The sequence below is a fragment of the Panthera onca genome, chromosome D2, assembly GCF_046562875.1.
Source record: "Panthera onca isolate mPanOnc1 chromosome D2, mPanOnc1 haplotype 2, whole genome shotgun sequence".
In the NCBI taxonomy this organism is placed as follows: domain Eukaryota; kingdom Metazoa; phylum Chordata; class Mammalia; order Carnivora; family Felidae; genus Panthera; species Panthera onca.
In genome coordinates, this window is record NC_138349.1 from 6,418,724 (window position 1) to 6,436,958 (window position 18,235).

Below are 18,235 nucleotides of genomic sequence, written 5' to 3' on the forward strand. Positions count from 1 at the left end.
TCCTGCAGGCAGCACCACAGACTGATGTCACCCCCAGAGCGCGGAGCTGGGAACCCGGCACACATTTATTAATGAGGCAACAGCATCTCAGGAAACCCGGTGCGTGGTGACCTGTGGTCCCCGTGAATCCAGCCTGGTTACACCTGCTTTCCCTGGCTGCCTCCTTTCCCACAAGAAAGGCCTTTGTCCCCAGATAATACCCAGAGAGCTTTTGCAAGGCAGATAACTCCCGACTTCTACTGTCAAGGCTGATAAATTGGCTTGGTATGGTTCACCCCAAGAATATAGCACTGAATCTCACAATAGACTTCTGCAAGCAAAGAATTTTCTGACTACAGATTTGTCAACGTAAAAGTAACCCCTAATAATGTTTTACTTGGCAGCTTTGTGACAGCTAAAATATTAAGCCGTGGCTGCATTTACCGTGAGAAGCGTTCCTCTTTGGAAAAGGGGGTTTTGTGTTTTGTTTTTTTCCAGAATCGCCCAGCTGTCTGTTTCATCCACGTTTTATTTCTGACCTTGCATTCTGCATGGTAAATTTGTCCCCAAGCGTCCTTGGTTGTTAAATATTAGAGGCAAAGGCGGAAATGTAACGGAGGAGGTCACATCTGGGCAGGACCCGTCACCCTGGTGTGGCATCTGCCCGTGAGCGGGAAGCAGCGATTTTTTTCTGGGTCCTACATACAATCATTTGGAAGCGTGCTTGTGCGGAGGGGAGGTATCTTGCAGAAGGGCTTCTCGTCTAATTCTCCTGTTTTATTGCTTTGCCCCAGTCTATCATTGCTATCTGTCAATTCAATTAGCTGCTGGCCTGGCATTTTTGGGATAATGTACAAGATGTATTAAAATGCATGTTGTGGTGAACTTCCTGAAAGCTATGGGAGAAACAGAGGCTTATCTTTTAAAGCTACCGACCCTGGGCTGCAGAAGATCTTTGATGTCGTGGGCAACTGTACGGCCCAGTTAGTGTTCTTTCCATCAGTCTTCCGGGGAATACAGCCGTAAAATGAGACAGAAACAACATAGACCAAAGGAAGGCAGAATCCCGTACACTGGAGTTTGAAGCAAGAGGAAGGAACTTGCTTCAGGACGGAAACCTCACTTTTCACAACCAGAACCTTCCGTGGCTCCTTAATTAGTATATAATATGACGAGTAGTTGGTCATTCTGGGATAACACTGATAGGTATTTGAAAATTTATTCGTGATTTGAGTTTGGCTCTTAGAGACAGATAGGGCCATCTGGGTGGCTCAGTCGGTTAGGCATCCAACTCTTGATCTCAGCCTGGGTCCTGATCTCTAGGTCATGAGTTCAAGCCCTGCACTGGGCATGAAACCTACTTAAAAAAATAAAGGGGTGCCTGGGTGGCTCAGTCAGTTAAGTTTCTGACTCTTGGTTTCGGCTGACATGGTGATCTCATGGTTTTGTGAGTTCCAGCCCCATGTTGGGCTCTGCACTGGCAGCTCGGAGCCTGCTTGGGATTCTCTCTCTCTCCCTTTCTCTCTCTGTCCCTCCCCCACTTGCACTGGCTCTGTCTCTCTCAAAATAAATAAGTAAACTTAATTTTTTTTTTAAAGACAGATACTCATGGAATTTTTAGCACATGCCTAACCACGTTTTCAAAATGCTATACGTAGGGCTTTTCTTAGAAAATGGAACCACAGTGTAAAACAGAACCATTTCTCTTTTTTAATATCTTTTATTAGAGTACATACAAGAGTGGGGGAGGGGCAGAGGGAGAGAGAATCTCAAGCAGGCTCTGTGCTCAGCATGGAGCCTGACATGGGACCCGATCCCACAACCCCGGGATCATGACCTGAGCCGGAATCAAGAGTTGGATGCTCAACCAACTGAGCCACACGGGTGCCCCAAACAGAACTGTTTCTAATTTAAAACAGTGCATGACAGGTGACCAATGAGGCACCTAGATTGTGTTTCTTATTTTTCAACATGAGTAGGTGTGGGTTTGTCCCTATATTATCTTTACAACATCTGAGTTTTAAATCTAGGTCAGTTGTTCCCAAACCTTAATTTTGGTAGTGTCAGAACACAGATGACCCTTGGAAACATTATGCTAAGTGAAAAAAGCCAGACCTAAGAGGTCACGTAATGTATGACTGCATTTATATGAAATGCCCAGAACAGGCAACTCCAAAGAGACAGAAAGCAGATGAGTGGCTGACAGGTCCTGCAAGGAGGAGGGAACGAGAAGTGACCACTTAATTAATGGGTATGGGGTTCATTTGGGGGGGGGGGGTAAGGAGAATGTTCTGGAATTCCATTGTGGTGAGGGCTGCACAACATTATGAACGTACTAAAAGCTGCTACACTGTATACTTTTAAATGGAGAATTTTACATGATGTGAGTTTTACCCCAATTTTTTTAATTTTTTTTTAATTTTTATTTTTTAATAAAATGTATTGTCATATTGGCTTACATACAACACCCAGCACTCATCCTCGATGACCACAACATCCACATTCCTCACAACATCCAAGTGCCCTCCTCAATGCCCATCACCCATTTTCCCCTCTCCCCCCCCAACCCCCATCCACCCTCGGTTTGTTCTACGTATTTAAGAGTCTCTTGTGGTTTGCCTCCCTCCCTCTCTGTAACGATTCCCGCCCCCCCCCCACCTTCCTCCATGGTCTTCTGTTAAGTTTCTCAAGATCCACATAGGAGTGAAAACATGATATCTGTCTTTCTCTGCCTGACTTATTTCACTTAGCATAATACCCTCCAGGTCCCTCCACGTTGCTACAAATGGCCAGAGTTCCTTCTTTCTCATTGCCAAGTAGTATTCCATTGTATCTATAAACCACAGCTTCTTTATCCATTTATCAGTTGATGGACATTTAGGCTCTTTCCATAATTTGGCTATTGTTGAAAGTGCTGCTATAAACGTTGGGGTACCTGTGCCCCTATGCGTCAGCACTCCTGTATCCCTTGGGTAGATTCCTAGCAGTGCTATTGCTGGGTCAGAGGGGAGATCTATTTGTAATTTTTTGAGGAACCTCCACACTGTTTTCCAGAGCGGCTGCACCAGTTTGCATTCCCACCAACAGTGCAAGAGGGTTCCCATTTCTCCACATCCTCTCCAGCATCTATAGTCTCCTGATTTGTTCATTTTAGCCACTCTGACCGGTGTGAGGTGGTATCTGAGTGTGGTTTTGATTTGTATTTCCCTGATGAGGAGCGACGTTGAACATCTTTTCATGTGCCTGTTGGCCATCTGGATGTCTTCTTTAGAGAAGCGTCTATTCGTGTTTTCTGCCCATATCTTCACTGGATCATTTGTTTTTCGGGTGTGGAGTTCGGTGTAAAAAGTCACCTGGAGGGCTTGTGAAAACACAGATTACTGGGCCCTACCCCTGAGGTTTTCTGACTCAGTAGGTCTGGGTAGGGCCTGGGCATTTGCATTTTGGTAAGTTGCAAAGTGATGCTAATGCAGGGGCCACACTCGGGGGACCACTCATCCAGGCATCTGTTGGGTGGGGGGATTTGTCCTCCGTGTTTACATCCGTGCATCAAGGGTTTCTTGATCACTGCCCACGTTCTGGCCATTCGCTACAGGTAGTGCCGCGCTGAACTGACATCAGTAATGACGAAAATGGGGTTTTTAAATGACTGAACTTGGAATCAAATCTAGCATCTGCCATCCCCTAACTGTACACTCTCGATCCAATCCTTCGTCTTGTTTGCACAATGAGCGTAGCGATACCTGTCTCTCTAGACTGCTTTGAACTTTTTTTTAATTTAAATTCAAGTTAGTTAACATACAGTGTAGTCTTGGCTTCAGGAGTGGAACCCAGGGTTTCATCTCTTGTGTATGACACCAAGTGCTCATCCTGAAAAGTGCCCTCCCTCGTGCCCATCACCCATTTAACCCATCCCCCTTCACCGCCCCCAGCAGCCTTCAGTTTATTCTCTGTATTTAAGAGTCTCTTATGGTTTGACTCCCTCTGTTTCTATCTTCTTTTTCCTTCCCTTCCCCTATGTTCATCTGTTGAGTTTCTCAAATTCCACAAATCATATGGTATTTATCTTTCTCAGACTGACTTGAATCAACTAGCGTAAGACCCTCTAGTTCCATCCACGTTGTTGCAAATGGCAAGATTTCATTCTTTTTCATCGCCGAGTAATATTCCATTGTATACATTTAAATTTAAAAGCAAAAAAGCATTAAAAAAAAATAGTACTGTGAGAAAGCACCCACCATACCACCTAGCTAGTTCTCAATACATAGTTATTTTTTAAATATGTATCTGTATAGGTCAACTAAATATATACATTATAATTAAATATCATTTATATTTTTATATAATTTCTACGTTATTTGGATGAGTATGCATGGTATATTTTATGCATACGTAAACACATGTCCATATTTTATTGCTATGGGTGGAGAGGCAGTGTGGGGCATGGGCGTGTCTGGTAGTTCCTTGGGCAAAGGTCGGATGAGGCAACAGTGGGAAGACATATTTGAATCATCTTGGGATCCTCCTCAGAGCTTTGAACGTAACAGATGCTTGAAAGTTGCTTCTTGCCTAAGTAAGTAGATGGGTGACAAGTGAAAGAGTAGTGAACACACTACACAAAAGGTTTAATTCTGTCATCCTAACCTCCTTCAAAGTTAGAAAGGAGGGTGACACTTTCTGGTGACCCTCTTTTACGTGTGACTCCATTGAGGAAACAGCAATCTTAACAATCGCCGTGCTGATGGATCCCGCCCATGGATTCTTGATGCTGTCCTGGGGAGTAGACTCCGTACGTTGTTCATGGTTCACTGGCATATTTTTTATGCCAATGAACAAACTGTTCTTTGGCTCTTAAGGCAAGACATCAGTGGTTCGCTAGGCAACCAGTGGTTCTTGGGACGTCAAACGTTTGCAAATATGTATAGATCAGGATTGTATTGTAATTAGGAGAGTCTAATATTTGGTGCCATCAAATTCCCTTTTGAGATTTAAAATCCTTTACCATCACTAAATTCTGTTTATTGGAGGAAGGGCCATTGGGTTAGATATGATTTTTAAAAAATTTTTCATGTTTGTTTATTTTTGAGAGAGACAGAGTACGAGTGGGGGAAGGGCAGAGAGTGAGGGAGACACAATCCGAAGGAGGCTCCAGGCTCTGAGCTGTCAGCACAGAGCCCAACGCGAGGCTTGAACCCACCAACTGGGAGATCGTGACCTGAGCCGAAGCCGGACGCCCAACCTTGGGACTGAGTCACCCAGGCGCCCCTAGATATAATTTTTAAATATTCTCATTCTTACAACTGACAGGACCTCAGCAGAAGGGAGATGATGAGCATATCTTTGCTTGTCATTCAAAAATAGTTTCCTGAAAAGGGGGAGAATAATAAGAGTTTAGAGTTCTTATGAAAAATACCTTCAGCCATTATCAGTACCTGGTCCGTGCAGAGCAAAGCTCCCCGCCATTTAATGATACTCCTTGGTAGTCTGCTTAGCATCAGCATGAATTTGGGTGGCCGAGAGGTCTTCTATTTAGCACCTTCCTCTAGACCAGTCCTATCTCTCCATCTACCTTTGAAGCAGCTCTTCCCTCTGCCTGGAATGTTCCTCCTCCAGATGCACCCACAGTGTGGTCCCTCACCTCCTTCAGGTGAGAGCTTCAAATGCCACCCCCACACACACCCAGTGATGTCTTTCTCTACCACCCTTCCTAAAAGTTCAGTTCTTCCCACACACATCCTCTCCTCCTTGCCTGTTTAATTTTTCTCTTTAACATCCCTTTCTAGCACACTTCATTGGCCCCCTTACCTTATGCATTACCCACCTGCCCGGCTGGAATGGAAGCTCCATGATAATCAGGATTTTTCAATGCTTTGTTCACTGCCCCCACCCCCCACCATTTCTAAGAGAAATAGAAACTTACCATCATGCAGGTAACTCTACTTCTGAGAGCATCTAGCAGACACACGAACGCATTTGTGCCAACAAGGATCTGTTCTCCTCTCCCAAACATTCTGAAGTTTAAGTCCTGGACTTAAACTAATCCCATCCATCTTCTTACTGTCTATCCCTCTTCTTTAGTCTCATCTCTCCAAAGCCCAATATGCATTTGACATTTTGCAAGACAGTGAGACGGGAGGGTCTGGGGCTGGCCTCGGCCCCTAAGCCTTTAGCCTCCGAACACTGGTGGACGTTCCGCCCATTTGCGAAACAGGGTGGTTCATTGATCTTCTCTCAACTAGTGTTGTTCTTGCTCTCAACCCTTCCTGAGCTTCACCGGTGACCCTACTGTCTTTTCTAGTTCACTGTGAAAACATTCTAGAAATCCGTTCCTTTCCAGAATGCAATGATAAGAGTTCATCACAACACCTGGCTGCATAGCACATGAGAACAAGGTTTAGGGTCTGGATCAGGCCCTGAGCTACGTAAGTGTCCTAGGACTGTCAACACAGAAGGAGGTCTGATCCTTTGCCTTGATGAAACGTATTCCGTTGCAAAGAGAACGGCTCTCGATTCCCTGCACAACATACCGTTGTCTTGTCAACACAAAGCACTTCTAAATGGATAAAATTAGAATTTTCAGGTGATCATCACTTGAAGCTATTTGGCGTCATTTTGATATCAAGAGTAATCTGTCTGCCAAGGGAGGTTCTAAAGATTTCGAACGGAAGTTTGTGACAGCACTGGAAGTAAGCCTTGCTTTATTATTATTACCTCTCCATCCAATGCAAGACATGCGCTTATTCATTGATTTGTAGATTCGAATTCTACTCCAGAGTTAATCACCCGAGGCGGATAAAACACATTAGGGGGGGATAAGACGGTGTTACCAGTTTATTCGCAGGAAATGATCCTGATCTCAAAATGTGCCAAATGATATTGAGTGGTGGCTGGTCTGCCACCTTTAGGGATACATCCAGCTTGCATTGGCTTGGCCAGTTGATTAGAATCCGGTCATAATGTCACCCCATAAACGTCCACATGGAAAGAGGGTGTTCAGGCTCGCCGGTCAACAGGCCCTACTTCCTCACTAAATAGCCAAACCTTCTGAGTCTCTGGCGTCCTTGCCCCTCATAACCATCTCTGCCTCAAGATACGCGAAAATGCATCTGAAGAAAGAGTGAGCTACCCTATGTGTGTTGAGTAACACTAACTGCTGTAGGAAACAAGCCCCTAATTTTCAGTGGCTTATCATAATAGAGGTGGGTTTCCCACCCAGATGACACTCCGAGGCTCTAAGCTGCCGGTGGCTTCGCTCCCAGCAGGGAGTCAGGACCAGACGCCCCCTCCTAGGACATTGCAATACCCTGAGCTCAGCTGACCGAGGGGAACGAAAGGACCTGAAGAGCCACAGTCCCTTCACCTTCAACCGGAAGCATTCCGCATCAATTCACCTCTGTTCACGTTCCATTGCCGAGAATAAGTCCTCTAGCCCATCCTGGAGCGAGGGGGTGGGGCAGCCCCTCTGGACCATGGAAGGCGGAACATGAACTATGCCGGGAAGGTTGGCCAACTTTGCCACATCCACCGTAGCCCTGGTGTTTTGAGGCAAGAGCAGGGCCCACACTTCCAGTCCCCTGCGTTTTCTTACAGCTCTGCTTTCAGAAGCAGTGATCTGCCCTTCATAGACCCGAATGCCAGCCTCAGCCGGCCCTCACCTACAGTGGGGTTGTGTCCGTGGAACCGAGGAAGTGATACGCACAGTCATTTGTACGTGTCTCTTCCTTGTGCTTTCCAATGAGGACACCGGTGTGCGTTCGTATTACAAGCTGCAGGTCCCAAGGACTCATTTTTTTTTTTTTTTTTGGTCCTATCATTTTGTGCAGAACTGTTCATGATTGTCCATCATGAGATGCTGTGCAAATTTGTCGATTTGAAAACGGTCAGAAGAGGATTTGTTTTTTGGTAGAGCACTTCCTCCTTGGTAACGTGGGCGCTGTATGGGGATAGATCTCAGGATGTAGCCGAGTGCGCCTCGTTTTATGCCGGGCAATTAAGCCTCGGTTCACTGGGACTAAGGGTGGACATGTGGGCAGCGCTCGTCAGCGAGCCCCGTGAATCTCTGTACGAGAAAAGGCTCGAGAAGCCACTCTGTGCCTCGACGGCTGACCGTTTCAGCTCTTCTCCGCAGGTTCCCGTTCCCCATGGTGTTCAGCAGCTGCAGCAAGGAGGACCTAGAGGCCAGCCTGGAGAAAGGCATGGGAATGTGCCTCTTCAACCTGCCAGAAGTGAAGCAGTCTTTCGGGGGCCAGAAGTGCGGGAACGGATATGTGGAGCAAGGAGAGGAGTGTGACTGTGGAGGGCCGGAGGTAAGAGACGCCCCCTGGGACCGCCGCCTTGCATCTGTGGCTGGCAAAGGAGTAGGGACTTGGAAGAATTATGCGGCAGAATGAAAGTGCTAGAAACTCACGACGGAAAGTCCTAAACAGGCCCCCCCCCACTTGGAAAGTCCTAAAGAGCCCCCACCCCACCCCGCCTTGAACAGCTGTGCCAGCCAGGGCGGCCTTCTCTTGAATCTCAGAATAAGTTGTATCACTGGTTTTAAAAAGAAAGCATCTTCTCTATTGAAGGACACGGTCTAGGTGAGGCCAGCTGAGGACAAGAACAATAAATAAAGCATTTAGCTTTGAGTTTAACAGAGAAGAAAGCTTTGGGAATGCTAGCTTCAAATGGCTAATAAGCATCATTTCTTTCTCTTTGCAAAGCGAGCAACCAGAGGGGAATTTGAATAAGCAACATTCATTTTTAACCAAGAGCTCCCACCCAAGTAGAAAAACCGCCTGATGCCTCAGCCTTCTCTGTATGCACAACCCGAGGCTCCGGGCTCCTGCCTCCTTGCTTGTTAGCCTTCAGAAGCAGTAAGCGGAAGCAGGGAACATTTGTATCCAGCAAAGGGCTTATTTAACCCTGTTTTCCAGCCAGTGTCAGGCAAATGTCTTATTCCTGTAGGGCCCAAGATAAACTTCAGCAACAGAAAAAATTATTTAACAGCCGCTTTTTAATCTCCGAATGATCTTGAGAAGGAAGGAGAAAGAGAGCCCACAGTGAGACCTCTTGGTAAAAACAGGTGTCTCCTGGAAGCTCGGAGGAGGCAGTGTTTAGAATAAATCAAAGCAAGTAGTTTGTATAGCAAGCAGTCTGCATGTGGGATTCCCTCCCCGAGAGCTTATGCAAGCAGAAATGGTAGACGGGTTCAAGGCGGGCTTGGCTAGATTCACAGACAGGCTTGGTGAGGGCTTAGGAAGAGCATGTTTTGGAGGGCTGCTCCGAAAAGGGGATTCTAGGGTGGAAGGAAATGTGCAGAGATCCCGGGATATCCGTCAGATTCCTGTGCTCGTCGGACAGGCAACCGGTTGTAGAACCTTCTTCATATTTGTAATTCCCAAGGCGCTGCGTTTTCCCATACCAGCAGGAACGATCTTGGTCTCAGTCCGTCCAGCTCTGCAAGAACTTCAGGAGTGAATAAGTGCTGGGGGATGGGGCTAGTAGAGGTGGTCCCATCAAATGTTTGTGCGTCCTTTCCAAATCCGGGATTCAACAGCGATACCAGCACTGTCCGCGGCAGCGATAATTTTGCTCACAGTGTGTTGGGGGTGATTGCTGTACGGGAGCCAGTCCTCATGCATGGGGTTATAGAAACTCTTCTGAAGATTAGTGGAGGAAAACTTGAAACCGTCATGGGACGGGGGATACAAAGGGGAGAGTCCTTGGGGACTTTGTTAATTACCTGCAGAAGAAAAACAAAATTAGTATAAATGGCCCGTATTTCTCAGGAGAGGCCATGTGGACTTAAAATGGTTTCTCTTTGATTGGAACTCCTTGTAACTGTTTATTTACTCTAAATAAGTTTGACAGCTCTTCCTAGAGTCATGAACTCTCAGGTGTAGAATGATCATCCGCAGTCATTCGCTCCATATTCCATCACCACCACCATCCGGTCAACGAATGTTTGAGTACCTGAAATTTGCCAGCCACTGATGTCACGGTCCTCAACTTCGCCTCCATCGAGGAGTCATTCAGCTTTGACGGGGCGCTTGCTATCTCTCCAGGCAGGATGTCGTGGCAGGGCAGCACTGATTCAGTCAAACTCCTTCCTTATGTAGAGCCATGTTCTGCTTGCATATAGTTCCCGACTGTATGTTTCTGTGGTTGGGTCCTTGTTTCACAGGATAAGTTCTTGCTATCCGAAGAGACAACTCTCATTCTTTCCATCGACATTTCTTTCAAAGTCTGAGCAATCTTTCAACGTTCTAGGCAAGCCTCTTACCTCGATTTGTAGTTTTTTCGTTTTTGCTTTTCAAATTGTGTCCAAGAGTATAACAACCCATATCCAGTTTCCAAACTGCTTGGACCAAAACTTTTAGTCAGCCCCGGGCTTAATTCACCTGCGCTCTTTAGGCCCCTGCCCAGCGCTCAGGCCCTGGAAATAGTCCTCACGCCTTTGCTTCGTGTTAGCCCGTGCGTTCCCTGGCCCCCAGAGGGACTCAGTGTGTCGCCACATCGGGGAGCGAACGGGACCAGAACTTCCCCAGCTCATAACTGGATTCCTCTTCTGCCCCCTTGCTCTCAGAAATAATCACTATTTTCAGGAGGATGCATTGTAGACTTAATCTCAGTGCATTGTGATTAAGAATTTGTATCTACCGCCCACAACCCAAGAATGACATGGCCTTTGCAGAGAGTTCACTAACGGCTTCATTACTCTTTTTTCTTTGGAGAACTAGTGTTCATTGGCTCTGTTGAACTTTCCTATTGAGTACTAACATAACATATGTATCAACAGATGAAGAATTTGTCTCTTCTGATACATATAGTCCTGCAGAAGGAATAGATTCTGGGTAGTTAAAAAGGCAAGTGATTTCTGGAGCCTTCCGTACAGGGCATTGGATTTACATCAACCATAAGGATATCCTGACAACTCACTCATTCATCCAGCTAACGGGGTTGGGAAAGCAGCCTTATCTCCTTGTTTAAAGTCAATAGAATGACAGTAGCCTGCAAATATCTTTTAAACTTAGTTATCTTTCTCACATTATCAAGCCCCTTTGAAGTCAAAGCCATTCTACTTGGCTGCATTTCCATTTGAACTGCTGCTTATATTTTTTAGTGATTTGGTCGGGGGTGAGGAGGTGGTTCTTAAAGAATCTTAGGACCTAGTTTTCAGATGGCTGATTTAATGGAGACGCTCAAGGAAATGTGTAATTTGGTTAGTATGTCGTTAGTAGAGCCATTTAGACCACAGTGAACAGGACAACACTGCTGTGTATTTGACGGCACTGATCAGGAACGCAATCGATCAGTGGACTCCTTTTAAAAACAAAGCAAGTTCCTAAACTTATATAAGTCCATGAGTTAGAAACCCTTCCTGTCATCAAAGTTACAGCCATGACTTCTGGTTGGCACTTCGTCTTACTGTATATGTTATACGCTCCGGATGTTTATAAGGTCCTTGAGCAAATTTAAAATTTCATAACTTTGGATGGATGTATAATGGGAGCCAGTCGTAAACACCAAATGAGAGCATGATTCATAGAGTCTCACACAGGACACAGTTCAGAGATCCAGGATCGTCCTAAATCTTCTGGATTATCCACAAAATGTTATTCATTGCGTTTGTAATACTGATGATAACTTCATTAACAGAACATGGTTTTCAGGAGTAAAATATTATACTATTAAAATACTACATGATTGGTTTCACTCTAATGGTATATATCTTCTTCTGCTCATGTCACATCCTAAATAAAAGGGCATTAGTTAATACTAAAAGGACATTAATTAATTAATTAACACGAGTTAATACTAATGACCCCATGAACTCTTCTTTCGGATAATTCATTTTCTTCTAACATGTGTAAACTCTAGGTTATTGGGATGTTCTAAAGTACAAGGACTTCATAAATGCAGTAGGTAATATGTATGGACCTTTTGTGGAGAGCCGAGCAAAGGTGCCAATCCCTTGTAGGGCTTTTGTTAGAAGAACATGGGCACTTGTGAAGAACAACTTAACAGAGGAGGTCATTTTCTGTCCTTTCAGAGAGAGCAGTCCATCTAATATGTGATCTCTCTGTTGAAATCCCTTGCAAATCCATGGGCACATCCCACAGACCTCCTTTCCGGCCTCTTGGTCATTCTGATGTGCGTTTCGGACCTGAGAGGTGCCTTGTCCGGGTGAGGCAGCCACCTGTGCTGAGCAAGAGTCTTGGCTACCACATTGGGCTGGAGGGCGGGGAACTGTGGTTCCACGATTGATTGGACCCCATTCCCTGCCGGCATGCTCCAGATTAAAAGGGTCAGTATTTGAAGAGTTGAGTTTGTACACGCCTGTGTATATTTTTAAAGTGAGTTCAGAGTGTTCCGGCGATCCCGAGACCGTTCACTACAATAAGACCTGCGTGAATCATGAATCAGAGGCCTCCCCACAGACCCGCAGCCACAGCCCACTTGACTGGATCGGGCAGCCCGCCTTCCTATGCACGCTCCCCTTACCCTCTGTGAAAGGCACGGAATGAGTGCTGTTCACTCTTCCCAGGGATTCACAGACCTTGGCAAGCTTCACAGAAGCTTGGCTTTGCTAGATGTGAAAATAATCTCAGGCCGGTTTTCAGCTCCTTCCCTTTATGGCCCGGGCCTTCCATGAGTAGTTGCCCCACGAGACCCTGTCAAACGAGTCCCGCTCTCCTCCCCAGGAATGTACGAACGTCTGCTGCAATGCCACCACCTGTACCCTGAAGCCGGACGCTGTGTGCGCACACGGGCTGTGCTGTGAAGACTGTCGGGTGAGCTCTCTCGGCCCCGAGGCCACCCCCGGGTTCAGGTGCTTCCACAATGACACAGGACGAGCGAGGCAACAGGATGGCTTCCTGGCCCCTCTACCGTGAAAACCGTAACTCCTCACCATGCAAGCTGGTGTCCCCCACTGTCGTCCAGTCTTCGTGTGAAATGCACACTTTATTTATGTATCTGGGTTTTTTTTTTTTTTGAGAGAGAGAGGGAGAGAAAGCATGAGCAGGGGAGGGGCACAGAGAGAGGGAGACAGAATCCCAAGCAGGTTCTGCAGTGTCAGCGCAGAGCCCAACTCGGGGCTCGAACTCACCAACTGTGCCATCACGACCTGAGCCGGAACCAAGAGTCAGATGCTTAGCCCACTGAGCCCCCCAGGCGCCCCCTCCAATCTTCGTGTGAAATGCACACTTGAATGCTAAGTCATCGGTGATCAGTCATTTATTTACGGGTTGGAAAGAAATTGTTCCCCAAAGCTCTGGCTCACTGTGACACACTCCAGTTGTGCTGCTGGACGGTGGTAAGATGCATGGTCCTATTACCATGATGGGAGCAGCTAGAGAGAGAGTCTCCACCCTGGTCACTCAGTCTCTGCTCTATCCCAAGAACATCTACCTGCCGGGCTAAGAAGCCACGCGGGTCGTTCCAGGGAATATACGTAACCACCTTGATCTTGATGTCCTCCCAACACAAGGATTGGCCCACCCAGCCCGAACAGTGGCGGCCCTTTGATACTTTGGTCATTGCTGCTGCCATGACAGATTGCCATTTGTTTGGGCAATTCCATTGTTTGTCTCGTCATTCAGAGCTGAGATCTGACTGAGGAGAAGCCTGAGCTTTTGATTCAAAGGTTCCAAGGGTAGACTTTCTTTCTTTTTCAATTAAGCGATTGATCTTGGCATTCGGCTCGCAGGAAACTCCCTCTCTGCTCCCCACCCAGCCCCGTGATTCAGAAGTGCATTACAGCATCTTACGTTCAGCCTAAAATATCCATCCTGCCCTTTCTCTCCGTGATTAACTTCTGGGGGACGTTCAAGGAAGCTGACACCACCACCACCCCCACCCCGGGCACACAGCCGCTGGCCATGGAAGGGGTCGGGCGGGGGTAGGGCAGGTCGCTGGCCGTGTAGCCCCTGACAAGCCACTCTGAGCCTCGGTTTCTTCAACCACAGAAAGGTGAGGCATTGGCCGATGGTTCCTAACATCTTTTACGGCTCCCTTGCTTCACTTCTGCCCCGTGAAGTCCTACAGACAGGTTTCCAAGTCCATGATTTGATGACAAAGTGAAATACAATTGTCACCGAGCCCTTGGAATGATTTTTGTCCTCTTGGCCACAGTGCTAACACTGTAAGAGCAAACTTCATCTTAAAACACGTGGCGACTAGAGATCTTCAGAATTAAGGAGCCCATCAGCCGGTACTCCCTTCCCATGCCTCCTTTGAGGTGACAGGTGCCACCAACCAGCCTGTCTCCTCATCAGAAGACCCTAATGTCGCATGAAATTAAAAACAGGCAGCTCTTGGGGCTCCTGGGTGGCTCAGTCGGTTAAGCGTCCAACTTCAGCACAGGTCACCATCTCATGGCTCATGAGGTCGAGCCCCGCGTCGGGCTCTGTGTTGACAGCTCAGAGCCTGGAGCCTCCTTCAGATTCTGTGTCTCCCTCTCTGCCCCACCCTTGCTCACGCTCTCTCAAAAATACATAAACATTAAAAAATGAAAAAAAAAGAGGCAGCTCTTGATTGCCCCCCTCCCTAGTGGAAAGGTAAACCCCAGAGCCCAGAGCAAGATTCTGTGTATTTAACGACTGTCCGTGTCTCTCTCTTCCCTTGGGATCCTCGCCCCTTGATGTGAGGCTTCGGGAGGATGGCCCGGCCCCGGCTCCGGCCCAGGAGCGCTGCCGGGAAGCCGCTTCCCTTTCCTGCGGCGCACGGGCCATAAACAGCCTCTCCTTCCAGCTGAAGCCTGCGGGAACGGCATGCAGGGACTCCAGCAATTCCTGTGACCTCCCCGAGTTCTGCACGGGGGCCAGCCCCCAGTGCCCGGCCAACGTGTACCTGCACGACGGGCACCCGTGTCAGGGCGTCGACGGCTACTGCTACAACGGCATCTGTCAGACCCACGAGCAGCAGTGCGTCACGCTCTGGGGACCAGGTATGTGGCCGCCCCTGGTGGGCGCGGAGCCGTGGGGCTTGGGGAGCTCGCTCGGTTCCCGTAAGCGTCGCTGCCGCTGCGCCGTCTGCAAAGCTTCCCTCCCTTCAGCTGGAGCGATTGGCTCCCTGGAAGACCTGGGGCCGTGCCGGGCGCTGGGCGCGCCGAAAGGGGCACTGCCCGGAGCGCGGCCCACTGAGAGATGTGTGAACACCTGCTGTGCGCCCTGTGGGGCGACGGGGAGGACCAGCCGTGACCCCTGCCCTCAGATGGCTTAACAGTCGTTGGGCAGACAGATAGAACTTCCTACCCGCTCTGATCACGTAAGTGCTTCTTGGTGCTCGGGCAAGAGAAAGTCCTGGCGGACTCGCCACGTGAGGAGCCTGTGACCAGGAAGGACAAGGAGGGGTCACTCCTGACGCAGGGAGCAGCGAGCTGGCGTGTGGAAAGGGCCGCCAGGGCGGGAGGCCGGGACCCCGGGGTGCAGAGGAAGAACGTGGAGGCAGGTGTTGGAGAGCCTTGTGAGGCAGCCGGGTTCTAAAAGCAGAGTGGCGGACGTGTGCGTTCCCGAAAAAGGCACCCAGACGGGCAGGTGGCCAGGAAGCAGCTGCCGGGGCAGTTAGGGGCTGTCCACTCCCTGCTTCCTGTGTTCAGGATGCTGGGCCAGGTGCTCCGTGTGACTCGTCCCTTCCAGCCCTCCGACAGGAGAGAGGTAGGGGAAATGACTACGGTTCAGAGAAGGTGCGGCTCGAATTCAGAGACCGGAAGTCAGCTTCCTGATGGCGTAAGGCTGGGATTGGCGCCCAGGCCCACGGACCCAAGAGCCATACGTAATGCACGCTGCGCGGCTGTGCCCAAGAGCCAGGCCTAGAACAAAACTTCCACGGAAGCTCCGCGGTGGAGCGGATGCTGGGACGCCACAGGAGGAAGAATCGGGCCCCTGGACGCGGCTCTCTGTTGGCCCATCTTCTGGGGCCGGGGGTCCAGGGCCCCCGTGGGGCAGCCGGGACCCCGAGGACTCCTCACCCCAGTGTTTGCTGCCTCTGCCCCCCCCCACACCGGGATTCCAGCAGCGAATCCAGTCCCCCAGAGAGCACTTTCCAAGAGTGCGGCCCCCGTCCCGTCTTGTCCTTCTCCCTCCTCCCCGCCGCCTGCGGAGGTGACCTCACTGCTGGCCGGGGACACCAGCTGTGGCACGGCCACCGTGGTCAGCCAGGCAGAGAGCCAGGCAAGCTCTAGAGGAAGGGAAATCCGATATTGGGTCTTTGTCAGACTTTCGTGTGTGAGGTTTCGGTTTCAGGGGTGATGAGGGCAGTAAACGAGGGCAGAAAATGGTGACCGGTCATCAAAGCTCGGGTGTTCAGCGGGGTGTGAAAGCAGTGGCCAAGCAGGGAGAGCAAGGACCGGTGTTTCTGAGGGTTGGGTCCCGTCGTCGAGCCTGCAGCCCCACCAGCCGAAGATGGCCCTCTGTACTTGGACGGCCCTGAGGGGCAAGAAGGAGCGGCGTGGTGCAGCCGGGGGCTGGTGCAGCCCGTTCACCGTGTCTGGGAGGAGCTCTCCCGGGGCTCCTCAGGTTCTGCGGGTCCACTCGGGCACAAAGCGGGAGGCCCTCAAAATACACGCATCAGGGGCGCCTGGGTGGCTCAGTCGGTTGAGCGGCCGACTTCGGCTCAGGTCATGATCTCGCGGTCCGTGGGTTCGAGCCCCGCGTCAGGCTCTGTGCTGACAGCTCAGAGCCTGGAGCCTGTTTTGGATTCTGTGTCTCCCTCTCTCTGCCCCTCCCCTGTTCATGCTCTGTCTCTCTCTGTCTCAAAAATAAATAAACGTTTAAAAAAAAATTAAAAAAAAAAATACACGCGTCAGATGCCCGGCTGGGCTCTGAGCGGGTCAGTGACTTCAGACACCTTTCAGTCAAGCGAGGTCACTTTGGGACAGCGGCTACCACTGCAGGCCACATCCTCGTGGCCTGAAGCATCCCTGGTGGCTGCTCCTCCCCAGCCTTTCTCCGGACTCAGCAGTCTCCCCGCTTCTCGAGTTACAGGGGGAGTCAGGACGCTCCCTTCCAAAACGGCCTTCTGTGGCCAGAGCACACACAGCACTTGGAGCCTTCGGAGTCCAATGTGCTCTCCGGTGTCCCGCTGTATTGCAGCGTCTGGCCCCGTTTCCAAAGTGAGGTCAGCTTGAACTCCGCGGCTCTCTCTGAGCCATCGCCACCGTGTGACTCAGCTGGCTGCGCGCCTTAGATTCCTGGTGACCGAGGCGGGTATTTATCTCATCGGATCAGGCCTTCTCAAGCTGCCTGACCAGAGAGAGAGAGAGAGAGAGAGAGAGAGAGAGAGAGAGAGCCAGACAGGCAGGCAAACCGACAGCCTGACTCACGGACTGAGCTTTTCAAAAGCGAGAGCAGTAGGAAGTTCCCTCCTGTGACTTCTCAGCGTCCTCGTGGCTGACGGTGAGGCTGGCAGCCTGGCGGCCCCGGGGACCCGCACCAGCTCCTGAGGAGGGCCGCTCCCCCGGAGCTCCTCGCTCGCCTCCCCTCTCCCCTGCCGCCCCCCTGAGGGCTGAGGAGGCCTGTGCCGGGGCGGTGGCCCGGTCGCCGTGAGAGGGTCAGTGCACATGGACCGAGCCTTCCTGGCGTCGGGGAGGCTCAGCGTTCCTGGAAATGACAAGCTTGGGGACCCGCCTCAGGCTCGGGGCTTCAGGGGTTCAGTGCACTCCAGCCAACTCCTTCTCTGGACTTCAGGTCGCTGCACCAACTTCCTCAGGAGGGCGGAGGACGTGCGTGCCAGAACCAGCGGGGGCCCTCCACACCGGGGACCTTCTCAGAAGGGCCTCTGACCGCCTCCTGGGTAAACGCAGTGGGTTCCTTCCCTTCCCTGGCAGTGCAGCTGTCTTGTGGTCTAGTTCAAGGGCGCTGTATGAGTTTCCTGCGGCTGCTGTAACAAATGACCACAAATTTAGCGGCTTACAACGGCACAGATCTGTCGTCTTCTGGCCCTGCGAGTTGGAAACCCTAAAGCCGAGATGTTGGCAGGGTGACGTTACTTCTGCAGGCCGTAGGGGAGAGCGTATCCCTGCGCCTCCGCCAGCTTCCCAAGGCCCCCGCGTTCCTTGGCCCGTGGCCCCTCCTTCATCTTCGAGGGCGGCGGCACGAATCTTCCAGGCTCTGTCTCTCTCTGGCTTCTCCTTCCTCGCTCACAGCTTCTCCGAGTCTGGCCCTCCTGCCTCCCTCTTACAAGGGCCCCATGATTACGTTGCACCTATTCAGACCATTCAGGAGACTCCCCACCCCCAAATCCTTAATCACATCTTCCAAGTCCCTTTGCC

The 18,235-nt window shown here is 50.0% G+C and overlaps 1 protein-coding gene across 2 annotated transcripts in view; it reads left to right on the forward strand.

The window, feature by feature from the left end:
* Nucleotides 1-18,235, forward strand: part of ADAM12 (ADAM metallopeptidase domain 12) — a 347,656-nt gene that overhangs the window by 279,738 nt on the left and 49,683 nt on the right. For both annotated transcript variants that reach the window (XM_078434959.2, XM_078434958.2), the window contains exons 12-14: nucleotides 8,108-8,285; nucleotides 12,666-12,755; nucleotides 14,716-14,911. In XM_078434959.2, the coding sequence (XP_078291085.2) occupies nucleotides 8,108-8,285; nucleotides 12,666-12,755; nucleotides 14,716-14,911 (464 nt within the window). The remainder of the gene's footprint in view (nucleotides 1-8,107; nucleotides 8,286-12,665; nucleotides 12,756-14,715; nucleotides 14,912-18,235) is intronic.